The sequence below is a fragment of the Ascaphus truei genome, chromosome 15, assembly GCF_040206685.1.
Source record: "Ascaphus truei isolate aAscTru1 chromosome 15, aAscTru1.hap1, whole genome shotgun sequence".
Lineage (NCBI taxonomy): Eukaryota > Metazoa > Chordata > Amphibia > Anura > Ascaphidae > Ascaphus > Ascaphus truei.
This window is the reverse complement of record NC_134497.1, coordinates 19,807,986-19,820,812: the sequence shown is the minus strand read 5'-3', so window position 1 is coordinate 19,820,812 and position 12,827 is coordinate 19,807,986. Positions and strand designations below refer to the sequence as shown.

General features: G+C 56.6%; 1 protein-coding gene across 1 annotated transcript; it reads left to right on the top strand.

Annotated features, from left to right (window-relative positions):
- Window positions 1–4,848: 4,848 nt before the first annotated feature.
- DYNLRB1 (dynein light chain roadblock-type 1) lies at window positions 4,849–12,547 on the top strand. The gene is made up of 4 exons (XM_075571903.1): window positions 4,849–4,980; window positions 6,089–6,164; window positions 8,994–9,161; window positions 10,873–12,547. Exons 1-4 carry the CDS (start codon window positions 4,978–4,980, stop codon window positions 10,914–10,916), a joined length of 291 nt encoding a protein of 96 aa, XP_075428018.1. The 5' UTR covers window positions 4,849–4,977; the 3' UTR covers window positions 10,917–12,547.
- The last annotated feature ends 280 nt before the right edge of the window (window positions 12,548–12,827 follow it).

Below are 12,827 nucleotides of genomic sequence, written 5' to 3'. Positions count from 1 at the left end.
GGGGGGGATGGGATGGTGTGGAGGATGGGGGGATGGTGTGGAGGGTGGGGTGTGGAGGATGGGGTGGTGAGTGGAGGATGGTGCGTGGGAAGTGAGTGTGTGTGGAGGTGGAGTGGGGCAGTGGTGATCTGGGGGGGAGAGAGTGGGAGAGTGGGGCAGTGGTGAACTGGGGGGGGAGAGAGTGGGGCAGTGGTGAACTGGGGGGGGGGGAGAGTGGGGCAGTGGTGAATGGGGGGGAGAGAGTGGGGCAGTGGTGAACTGGGGGGGGGGAGAGTGGGGCAGTGGTGAACTGGGGGGGGAGAGTGGGGCAGTGGTGAACTGGGGGGGGGAGAGTGGGGGAGAGAGTGGAGCAGTGGTGAACTGGGGGGGAGAGAGTGGGGCAGTGGTGAACTGGGGGGGGAGAGTGGGGCAGTGGTGAACTGGGGGGGGGAGAGAGTGGGGCAGTGGTGAACTGGTGGGGGAGAGAGTGGGGCAGTGGTGAACGGGGGGGAGAGAGTGGGGCAGTGGTGAACTGGGGGGAGAGAGTGGGGCAGTGGTGAACTGGGGGGGAGTGGGGCAGTGGTGAACTGGGGGGGGAGAGTGGGGCAGTGGTGAACTGGGGGGGAGAGAGTGGGGCAGTGGTGAACTGGGGGGGGAGAGTGGGGCAGTGGTGAACTGGGGGGGGAGAGTGGGGGAGAGAGTGGAGCAGTGGTGAACTGGGGGGGAGAGAGTGGGGCAGTGGTGAACTGGGGGGGGAGAGAGTGGGGCAGTGGGTGAACTGGGGGGGGGAGAGAGTGGGGCAGTGGTGAACTGGTGGGGGAGAGAGTGGGGCAGTGGTGAACGGGGGGAGAGAGTGGGGCAGTGGTGAACTGGGGGGAGAGAGTGGGGCAGTGGTGAACTGGGGGGGAGTGGGGCAGTGGTGAACTGGGGGGGGGGAGAGTGGGGCAGTGGTGAACTGGGGGGGGAGAGAGTGGGGCAGTGGTGAACTGGGGGGGAGAGAGTGGGGCAGTGGTGAACTGGGGGGGGAGAGAGTGGGGCAGTGGTGAACGGGGGGGAGAGAGTGGGGCAGTGGTGAACGGGGGGGAGAGAGTGGGGCAGTGGTGAACTGGGGGGGAGAGAGTGGGGCAGTGGTGAACTGGGGGGGAGGGGAGAGAGTGGGCAGTGGTGAACTGGGGGGGGAGAGAGTGGGGCAGTGGTGAACTGGTGGGGGAGAGAGTGGGGCAGTGGTGAACGGGGGGGAGAGAGTGGGGCAGTGGTGAACTGGGGGGAGAGAGTGGGGCAGTGGTGAACTGGGGGGAGAGAGTGGGGCAGTGGTGAACTGGGGGGAGAGAGTGGGGCAGTGGTGAACTGGGGGGGAGAGTGGGGCAGTGGTGAACTGGGGGGGAGAGAGTGGGGCAGTGGTGAACTGGGGGGGGGAGAGAGTGGGGCAGTGGTGAACGGGGGGGAGAGAGTGGGGCAGTGGTGAACGGGGGGGAGAGAGTGGGGCAGTGGTGAACTGGGGGGGAGAGAGTGGGGCAGTGGTGAACTGGGGGGGAGAGAGTGGGGCAGTGGTGAACTGGGGGGGAGGGGAGAGAGTGGGCAGTGGTGAACTGGGGGGGGAGAGAGTGGGGCAGTGGTGAACGGGGGGGAAGAGAGTGCGGCAGTGGTGAATGGGGGAAGAGAGTGGGGCAGTGGTGAATGGGGGGAGAGAGGGGGGCAGTGGTGAACGGGGGGGAGAGAGTGGGGCAGTGGTGAACGGGGGGGAGAGAGTGGGGCAGTGGTGAACTGGGGGGGAGAGAGTGGGGCAGTGGTGAACTGGGGGGGAGAGAGTGGGGCAGTGGTGAACTGGGGGGGAGAGTGGGGCAGTGGTGAACTGGGGGGGGGGAGAAAGTGGGGCAGTGGTGAACTGGGGGGGGGGAGAAAGTGGGGCAGTGGTGAACTGGGGGGGGGAGAGTGGGGGGGAGAGAGTGGGGCAGTGGTGAACTGGGGGGGAGAGAGTGGGGCAGTGGTGAACTGGGGGGGAGAGAGTGGGGCAGTGGTGAACTGGGGGGGAGAGAGTGGGGCAGTGGTGAACTGGGGGGGGAGAGAGTGGGGCAGTGGTGAACTGGGGGGGGAGAGAGTGGGGCAGTGGTGAACTGGGGGGGGAGAGAGTGGGGCAGTGGTGAACTGGGGGGGGGAGAGAGTGGGGCAGTGGTGAACTGGGGGGGAGAGAGTGGGGCAGTGGTGAACTGGGCGGGGGAGAGAGTGGGGCAGTGGTGAACTGGGGGGGGAGAGAGTAGGGCAGTGGTGAACTGGTGGGGGAGAGAGTGGGGCAGTGGTGAACGGGGGGGAGAGAGTGGGGCAGTGGTGAACTGGGGGGAGAGAGTGGGGCAGTGGTGAACTGGGGGGAGAGAGTGGGGCAGTGGTGAACTGGGGGGAGAGAGTGGGGCAGTGGTGAACTGGGGGGGAGAGTGGGGCAGTGGTGAACTGGGGGGGGGGGGAGAGTGGGGCAGTGGTGAACTGGGGGGGGGAGAGTGGGGCAGTGGTGAACTGGGGGGGAGAGAGTGGGGCAGTGGTGAACTGGGGGGGAGAGAGTGGGGCAGTGGTGAACGGGGGGGAGAGAGTGGGGCAGTGGTGAACGGGGGGGGGGGAGAGTGGAGCAGTGGTGAACGGGGGGGGAGAGTGGAGCAGTGGTGAACGGGGGGAGAGTGGGGCAGTGGTGAACGGGGGGGGAGAGTGGGGCAGTGGTGAACGGGTGGGAGAGAGTGGGGCAGTGGTGAACGGGTGGGAGAGAGTGGGGCAGTGGTGAACGGGTGGGAGAGAGTGGGGCAGTGGTGAACGGGTGGGAGAGAGTGGGGCAGTGGTGAACGGGTGGGAGAGAGTGGGGCAGTGGTGAACGGGTGGGAGAGAGTGGGGCAGTGGTGAACGGGGGGGGGGGAGAGTGGAGCAGTGGTGAACGGGGGGGGGAGAGTGGAGCAGTGGTGAACGGGGGGGAGTGGAGCAGTGGTGAACGGGGGGGGGGGAGAGTGGGGCAGTGGTGAACGGGGGGAGGAGAGTGGGGCAGTGGTGAACGGGGGGGGGGGGGGAGAGTGGGGCAGTGGTGAACGGGGGGGAGTGGAGCAGTGGTGAACGGGGGGAGGAGAGTGGGGCAGTGGTGAACGGGGGGGGAGAGTGGAGCAGTGGTGAAGGGGGGGAGAGAGTGGGGCAGTGGTGAAGGGGGGAGTGGGGCAGTGGTGAAGGGGGGGGGGAGAGAGTGGGGCAGTGGTGAAGGGGGGAGTGGGGCAGTGGTGAAGGGTGGGGGAGAGTGGGGCAGTGGTGAAGGGGGGGGAGAGTGGGGCAGTGGTGAAGGGGGGGGGAGAGTGGGGCAGTGGTGAACGGGGGGGGAGAGAGTGGGGCAGTAGTGAACGGGGGGGAGAGTGGGGCAGTAGTGAACGGGGGGAGAGAGTGGGGCAGTAGTGAACGGGGGGAGAGAGTGGGGCAGTAGTGAACGGGGGGGAGAGTGGGGCAGTAGTGAACGGGGGGGGAGAGAGTGGGGCAGTGGTGAAGGGGGGGAGAGAGTGGGGCAGTGGTGAAGGGGGGGAGAGAGTGGGGCAGTGGTGAAGGGGGGGAGAGAGTGGGGCAGTGGTGAAGGGGGGGGAGAGAGTGGGGCAGTGGTGAAGGGGGGGAGAGAGTGGGGCAGTGGTGAAGGGGGGGGGAGTGGGGCAGTGGTGAAGGGGGGGGAGTGGGCCGCAGTGGTGAACTGGGGGGGGAGAGAGTGGGGCAGTGGTGAACGGGGGGGAGAGAGTGGGGCAGTGGTGAACGGGGGGAGAGAGTGGAGCAGTGGTGAACGGGGGGAGAGAGTGGAGCAGTGGTGAACGGGGGGAGAGAGTGGAGCAGTGGTGAACGGGGGGAGAGAGTGGAGCAGTGGTGAACGGGGGGAGAGAGTGGAGCAGTGGTGAACGGGGGGAGAGAGTGGAGCAGTGGTGAACGGGGGGAGAGAGTGGAGCAGTGGTGAACGGGGGTAGAGAGAGTGGGGCAGTGGTGAACGGGGGGGGGGAGAGAGTGGGGCAGTGGTGAACGGGGGGGGAGAGAGTGGGGCAGTGGTGAACGGGGGGGGGAGAGAGTGGGGCAGTGGTGAACGGGGGGGAGAGAGTGGGGCAGTGGTGAACGGGGGGGAGAGAGTGGGGCAGTGGTGAACGGGGGGAGAGAGTGGGGCAGTGGTGAACGGGGGGAGTGGAGCAGTGGTGAACGGGGGGAGTGGAGCAGTGGTGAACGGGGGGAGTGGAGCAGTGGTGAACGGGGGGAGAAGAGTGGGGCAGTGGTGAACAGGGGGAGAGTGGGGCAGTGGTGAATGGGGGGGGAGAGTTGGGCAGTGGTGAGTGGGGCAGTGGTGAATGGGGGGGGGGAGTGGGGCAGTGGTGAATGGGGGGGGGGGAGAGAGTGGGGCAGTGGAGAATGGGGGGAGAGAGTGGGGCAGTGGTGAGTGGGGCAGTGGTGAATGGGGGGGAAGAGAGTGGGGCAGTGGAGAATGGGGGGGAGAGAGTGGGGCAGTGGTGAGTGGGGCAGTGGTGAGTGGGGCAGTGGTGAATGGGGGGGAAGAGAGTGGGGCAGTGGTGAATGGGGGGAGAGAGTGGGGGAGTGGTGAGTGTGTGTGTGGGGGGGGGGAGAGGGGTGAGTGGGGGAGGAGGGAGGGTGTGGGATGGGAGGGTGTGAGTGGGGGAGGGAGGGGGTGTGTGGGGGAGGGGGTGAGTGGGGGAGGGAGGGAGGGGGTGAGTGGGGGAGGGAGGGAGGGGGTGAGTGGGGGAGGGAGTGTATCTACGCTGCTCTGACAGTTTGTGTTATTCTGTTGCTAAATGGGAGTGCTGCTTTATACTGCTGTCCATCAAAGACAAAAACTAACCGCCCCTGCTTTCCCTTACGCTGATTGGCTGCTCTGCCCTTCAGGGCGGGGCATAAGAGGGTTCGGCCTGATGCACAGGCACCAGTCCCTGCACATGCGCAGTCCGAGTCTAGCTGTGCAGGAGTCTGACAGAGAGACGGCGGCTAGGAGCGGCGGCGGACATGGTGAGTAACGCACCGGGGATACCGGGCTTCCACCTTGCACCCACCGGGAGCCCAGACCGTGAGGAGATGGTACCAGCTCCACCCCCCCGCCCCCCGATGTGTCAGTTACCGCCGCGGCCTATTGATGGGGGTTACTAGGGGATGTGACGTCACCCGCGTCGCCCTGTGATTGGTTGCTGGCCTAGACTGCAGGGGCGCTGCTTGTTTGCCACTGTTATTAAGAAGCATGACGTCATGTGCCCCCGCCCTGTGATTGGCTGCGGTTCCAGGTATTTAATATATTAAAAATACTACATGCAAATTGTTAGAGATATTATTAAAGATATGAGAAAAAATTAATTTATAGTGTGTACTTTTCTTTTGAAGGTTCCATGTATATGGATTTCAAGAAAAGGGTGACACGTGGTCCCATTTGCATGTCATTTCCCAGAATCCCTTGCTGCAGCGGGAGCACTGTATGATAGGTGATAATGGTGAAAGGCGGGGGTGCAGACCTGTCTAAGACATGTGAATGTGCTCACAAGTGATATTCTTTATGGGCTATATGCTAACGGTGGAGGTTTTTTGTTGCCTTTTTCACCCACCATAACTTAAAATGCGTGAATATATAAACAGGTATACCTAATCTTCTGTATATTTAATTCTGTAGGTATATTGCTTCACAAGGTTACCCCGTCCGTGGGCAGTTTAGTCACGGTGCCTCAGAGGGGTATCCCTCCCGCGGGGCAGTTTAGTCACGGTGCCTCGGAGGGTTACCCCTCCTGTGGGGCAGTTTAGTCACGGTGCCTCGGAGGGGTACCCCTCCTGTGGGGCAGTTTAGTCACGGTGCCTCGGAGGGTTACCCCTCCTGTGGGGCAGTTTAGTCACGGTGCCTCGGAGGGGTACCCCTCCTGTGGGGCAGTTTAGTCACGGTGCCTCGGAGGGGTACCCCTCCTGTGGGGCAGTTTAGTCACGGTGCCTCGGAGGGTTACCCCTCCTGTGGGGCAGTTTAGTCACGGTGCCTCGGAGGGGTACCCCTCCCGCGGGGCAGTTTAGTCACGGTGCCTCGGAGGGTTACCCCTCCCGTGGGGCAGGTTTGTAATGCGTTTAATTTCCCTTTTTCCTGTAGGCGGAGGTTGAAGAAACCCTGAAGCGGATTCAGGGACAGAAAGGGGTGCAGGGGATAATCATTGTGAATGCAGAAGGTGAGAGGGAAAGTCTCCCGTTTAGCAAATGGACATAACTTTCTGCCGAGCAGCCCGTAACCGTGCGCCTGCCGAGCAGCCCGTAACCGTGCGCCTGCCGAGCAGCCCGTAACCGTGCGCCTGCCGAGCAGCCCGTAACCGTGCGCCTGCCGAGCCCGTAACCGTGCGCCTGCCGAGCAGCCCGTAACCGTGCGCCTGCCGAGCAGCCCGTAATACTGCGCCGTGCGTCTGCCATAATTTCCATGTCATTCCACATAATATACTTCTACTTACCCAAAGACATTATTCATTCATATGGTGTGTGCGTGTGCGTGTGCGTGTGCGTGTGTACATGTGTACATGTGTACATGTGTATTTATGCAAAGACCATACAGTGCAGGGAATTATAATACAATAAGTGTGACAAACACAATCAGACACTAGGAAAGGAAATCCCTGCCCCGGAGAGCTTACAATCTAAGGGGTATATTGGGAGCCTTAGAAACAGCAGGTGAGGGAATAAGTGCAGTAGATGGCAGTGCCTGGCCTTGATGGTGGGTAAGTGCAGTAGAGGGGATATTAGGACAGATTTAGGGGGAAATATGAGAAGTTCAGTTTTAGCCATATTAAGTTTAATGCTGTGGAGCATTATGCACGAGTTTATAGCCAGGAGGCAATCGGAGACTTGGGACTGGATTGCAGGAGTGAGGGTCCGGGTGGATAGATATATCTGTGTATCATCTGCATAGAGCTGATACCCGAGGCCAAAGAGCTGTTGAGGTCACCAAGTGACCGTGTGCAGGGAGAGAGGGGAGAGGTCCCAGGACAGAGCCCGGAGGTAAAACCAACAGGCACATCAACAGGAGACGGGGACATGTGAGCAACAGAATGGAGACGTGTGCGATGGGAGAGGTCTGGGGAGATCCAGGAGAGGGCTTTGTTTGCGGGCGCCAAGAGAGTTTAGAATATGAAGAAGAGTGAGCGACAGAGAGAGCGAGCAGGATTATTAGGGGAAAGTGATCTTGGGATTTGTCTTCATGTAGATCAGGTGTGCGCAAAGTTTTTTGAGCTGTGCCCTCCCTTTGTGCCAGTGCTCGCGCCCCCCATCCCCCTCTCCTGTGACCCGGCGTCAAATGATGCCGCGGATCACGTGACCTCGCCGCATCATTTGACACGCGTTACCATGACGAGGCGTCACGTCACATGACCCCCGCTGCGTTGTCATGGCGACGTGACCAGAAGCCAGTTGAATCCCGGTAACTTGAGGTTGCAGAGGCCTCGCGTCATTTAATTTAAAAGCCTCGGGGAAGAGTGCAGGACCTCTGCAACTGCCATTTCCCCCCCCCCCCATCCCAAATAAATCCCGCGCCCCCAGTTTGCGCACCCCTGATGTAAATCATTGGCTACTTTTAGTGAGCGCAGTCTGAGCGAGCTGTACGGACGTCAGGTTGTAAGGGGGCCAGGAGGGATTGGGAATGAAGAAAGTTGATGATACGGGAGAACATGAGACGTTCTAGCAATGTGGAGGCAAAAGGCAGGAGGGACACAGGGAGGTACTTAGTAAGGCACGTAGGGTCTAGGGTGTTTTTGAGAATAGGTGTGACCACCACATTCTTAAAGGAAGAGAGGAAAGAGCCAGAGGACGGGGTGGAATTGAAGATTTCTGATAAGGTGTGAGGAATGGGATGGAGAGAGCTTGTGACGGACGCAGAAGAGAAGATTAGCTTAGGAACTTCCAACTCTAACGAGAGAAAAGGAGTCCGGAGTGGAAGGAGGTTTAGGTAGAAGCAGAGAGGAGGCGGAAGGGACAGAAGGAATCTCCATGTGGATGGCATCCACCTTGCCTTTAAAGTGGTCAGCCATGTCTTGAGAAGTGAAGGAAGGAGGGGAAGTGGCAGGAGAGGGTCGGGGGAGGGAGTCGGATACAGAGAACAGACGGCGCAGGTTGGATTTGTGAGTGCTGAGGAGTGAGGAAGAGTGCTGGCGTTTGGTCTTAGAACAGAGTTAAAACAGGAGAGAAGTTTTATAGTGCGCAAAATCAGCCCGAGGGTGAGATTTCTTCCAAAGGCGTTCAGAGGAGCGAGTGCGATGGGAGCGGGTTTGGGAATACAGCCAAGGCCGTGGGTTAGAGGGACAGGTGTGCCAGAGCCTAGAAGGGGCATATAGGTCAGGAGAGGGTCGAGTTGTCAGTCAGAGGAAGGAGAGAGTGGAGAGGTTAGCAGGGTAGAGAATGCCTCGAGAGCAGCGAATATACCAGGTCGGAGAGGGGTGAATGATAGGAGGTGATGGTCAGAGAGCGGAGGGGGGAGATGGAGAAATCAGAAAGGGAACAGAGACCTGCCACTTCATCTCGTCCATTTGTGTGTGTATATGTGTATGTATGTATGTGTGTGTGTATATATATATATGTATGTATGTGTGTGTGTGTATGTATGTGTGTGTGTGTGTGTATATATATGTATGTATGTGTGTGTGTGTATGTATGTGTGTGTGTGTATGTATGTGTGTGTGTGTATGTATGTGTGTGTGTATGTATGTGTGTGTGTATATGTGTATGTATGTGTGTGTGTATATATATATGTATGTATGTGTGTGTGTGTATGTATGTGTGTGTGTGTGTGTGTATATATATGTATGTGTGTGTATATATATATATATACCCATGTGTGTGTGTGTGTGTGTGTGTGTGTGTGTGTGTGTGTGTGTGTGTATATGTATGAATGTGTGTGTGTGTGTATATATATATATATATGTGTATGTGTGTATATATATATATATACCCACGTGTGTGTGTGTGTGTGTGTGTGTATATGTACAGTATATCTATATATCTCTGATCGCTCTGCCCAGGTATCCCCATTAAGAGCACGATGGATAACCCCACGACCGTGCAGTACGCCGGGCTGATGCATCACCTGGTGATGAAGGCGCGGGGATCCGTGCGGGACATCGACCCCCAGAATGACCTCACCTTCCTACGGATCCGCTCCAAGAAGAACGAGATCATGATAGCGCCAGGTAACGGGGACACGGCGCGTTCTGCGTCGCTGTACAAAGTCCCGCTGCTTCGTACATCCCCGCGCGCATCGACGGCGTCCCGCGCGCACAGTGTCTGAAATTGGATGAGCTTCTCTCTGCAAAAAAAAAAAGAATAGTTTTCCGTTAACTTGTAAAATCCCCAAATTATCCAAAACCGGGAAGAGAATAGGAAAAATGTCCTACAGCCGGTTCTCGCTCATCAGTTGGATTGCAGGTCCATGTTAATCGGCGGCTCTGACCGTCGGATAAGTGGGTCCATGTTAATCGGCGGCTCTGACCGTCGGATACGCGGGTCCATGTTAATCGGCGGCTCTGACCGTCGGATAAGCGGGTCCATGTTAATCGGCGGCTCTGACCGTCGGATAAGCGGGTCCATGTTAATCGGCGGCTCTGACCGTCAGATAAGCGGGTCCATGTTAATCGGCGGCTCTGACCGTCGGATAAGCGGGTCCATGTTAATCGGCGGCTCTGACCGTCGGATAAGCGGGTCCATGTTAATCGGCGGCTCTGACCGTCGGATAAGCGGGTCCATGTTAATCGGCGGCTCAGACCGTCGGATAAGCGGGTCCATGTTAATCGGCGGCTCTGACCGTCGGATAAGCGGGTCCATGTTAATCGGCGGCTCTGACCGTCGGATAAGCGGGTCCATGTTAATCGGCGGCTCTGACCGTCGGATAAGCGGGTCCATGTTAATCGGCGGCTCTGACCGTCGGATAAGTGGGTCCATGTTAATCGGCGGCTCTGACCGTCGGATAAGCGGGTCCATGTTAATCGGCGGCTCTGACAGTCGGATAAGCGGGTCCATGTTAATCGGCGGCTCTGACAGTCGGATAAGCGGGTCCATGTTAATCGGCGGCTCTGACCGTCGGATAAGCGGGTCCATGTTAATCGGCGGCTCTGACCGTCGGATAAGCGGGTCCATGTTAATCGGCGGCTCTGACCGTCGGATAAGCGGGTCCGTGTTAATCGGCGGCTCAGACCGTCGGATACGCGGGTCCGGCCGACTGCGTTGTGCGGAAACCGGGATGTCGGTGAGCGAGGAACACCTGTATAAGGAGAGGGGGCAAAAGATTGTTATAGAAGGTGAAATGCAAAACCGGAATGGAAACCACTAGAGATTTTTCTTTTTTTTTTTGCCAAAAGTCAAATTTGCACAAAAATGTTGGTTGTTTGGGGGGTTTTTTTTGCATTTTCTGAAATCCGCAAATGTATTTGATTTAAAAAATAATAATAATGGTCTCCGCGCGTTTATTTTTTTAAGTTGAATAGTCAAAAAAAATGACAACATTTGAGAATATTCGAAACGTTGCAAAGATATAAAAATTAGAGAATGCTTCTAAACACTTCATATTCCAATTCCAATGATTTTCCATTTCTCCCCCCCCCCCCCCAAAAAAACGCTAGTCGAGTTTTGACACTATCGCCCGTCTCCAATAATCACAAATTGTGGCTCCAAATCTCCATTAATTGTGAATTTAGGACATTATCAAAGTCAATATAATACATAATTTATACATAAATAAAGACATACGCGTCTGAGGTTTTCAGTTAATATACACATTTGCTTTTTCTTCCCCTCTTTTTAATAAAAATGTATTTCTAGTGTTGCCATTTTGAGTGTAATTGTGTGTGTTTGGGGGGGATCCTCTTTGATGCGTTCCTTGTCTGATTTATCGCTGTGTGTTTTCAGATAAGGATTACTTCCTGATCGTGATACAGAACCCCACGGAATGATCCCACGTCGCCCCCTAATCTTCAAAGCAAACGGATGGCAAAAACGACGGCCACGCACACAAACTAACCGCCATTATTTTACAGGGGTTTTTTTTGCCAGCGCTGGTTTGCGCGATTTCCAGGGAACCCCTTGCTTCCCGAGATATTAACTGATGAAGTTGCTGGTGTTACTGCCTGGTTTTAACGGGGCTTTTAAATGGCCGTTCAATAGGAAGTCGTTCCGACTTCCTGTTGGCCTGGCGATTTTGGCAGCCATTTTGTTTCCCCTGGAGGGAGATGTAAACCTGGTAACTTCATCACTAAGTATCTTGGAAACTTGGGGGGGTGGGGCGTCCCTGGTCCCTGCAGCGGTTCGGCTTTCAATCCTCCGGGCTCCCCGATCCCACTTTCTGGTTTGCAAAGGTGTTTTAAGGGGTTAAATCAATCCAGCTCCCAAATCGCTTTCCGAGCCGCGCATTCCCGTCCGTGCTCATATTGCCGACGTACAGCAGTGGCGCTGAGACGCAGTGTATGCTCTGCGCATGGGGGGGGCTCGACTCCAGTCCTCAAGCCACCCCCCAACAGGTCAGATTTTCAGGCTATCCCTGCTTCAGCACAGGTGGCTCATTCTTCGACTGAGCCTCCGATTGGGCCACCTGTGCTGGGATATCCTGAAAACCTGACCTGTTGGGGTGGGGGGGGCGCCTTGAGGACGGAAGTTGAGCCCCCCTGTCCTAGCTAAATCCCCTGGTAAAATGTCTCCCAGCGTCCCCGCCATTAGCAGCGACGCTTATTCGTGTGGATCGGAGTTACAACAAAACGTCGCGCGTTCCAGTTTCCGAGTAAATCTCTGGGCTCCTTCACTAAAAAGTAATCTATATAAATTCCTTTTTGACGGGGCAGTTCCTCGTGGGGCCGGAATAAGCGAGGGTCCGGAATAAGCGAGGGGCCGGAATAAGCGAGGGGCCGGAATAAGCGAGGGGCCGGAATAAGCGAGGGGCCGGAATAAGCGAGGGGCCGGAATAAGCGAGGGTCTGGGTCCCGCTGAAGCCGGTCCGTCTGGGGAACTGGCACCTTGTATTCAAGTATTTTGAAATCACTGTTTAAAGTTAGTTTAAGGGGGATGAGCAGAGACCAGGGAGGGGGTCTGATTCCCTCTGTGTGATATCACTGTGTGCTGAGCAGGAGTTTGCGCATGCAAAGTCCCGTCTCTCCTCCCTCCTTATCACCTCTAACAGGTCAGGTTTTCAGGATATCCCAGCTTCAGCACAGGTGGCTCAATCGAAGACTGGGCCACCTGTGCTGAAGCAGGGACTGATTGAGGCACCTGTGCTGAAGCAAGGATATCCTGAAAACCTGACCTGTTGGGGGGGGGGGGGGTCTTGCGGACTGGACTTAAGCCCCCCTGAGTCAAGCTGAGTAAACACTTGGTTGCCCCCTGATAAAAAGAAAGGTCTGCCTAATTTACACTAATTGGCAAATCTTTGCTTTACGCTTGGTTACGTTTGTTTTCTGTTTTAATAACCTGCTAACACCAAGAATGGCACCATTAAATATATTAAAGTTACGCACTGTTCGGTCCAAATGTCGCTGGTTCCGGTCACGATTCCTTCATCTTGTCCCGAGATGAATAAATATTTAATAACCCGCGACGCGTCTGACTCCGTTTCTTTTTTTTGCTCAATTTTAGATACTTTGTCAAATGTTTAAATTCTGCTGCTTTGCTATATAAAAAAAAAATAGCTTTTTTTTTTTTTAACTTTCACATTTTCCCCAAACCACTAAATGAAACGTGGAAAAAAGGAGTGAAAGGTGCGCAGCTAAAACATGGCGTGACATTCAGAGCTCATGAATACAATGTATCGTAAAGATAAAGCATTATTTCGACCTTATGAGTGAAATCACTAAAGGTGCGTCTGCAGCCTTTCTTGA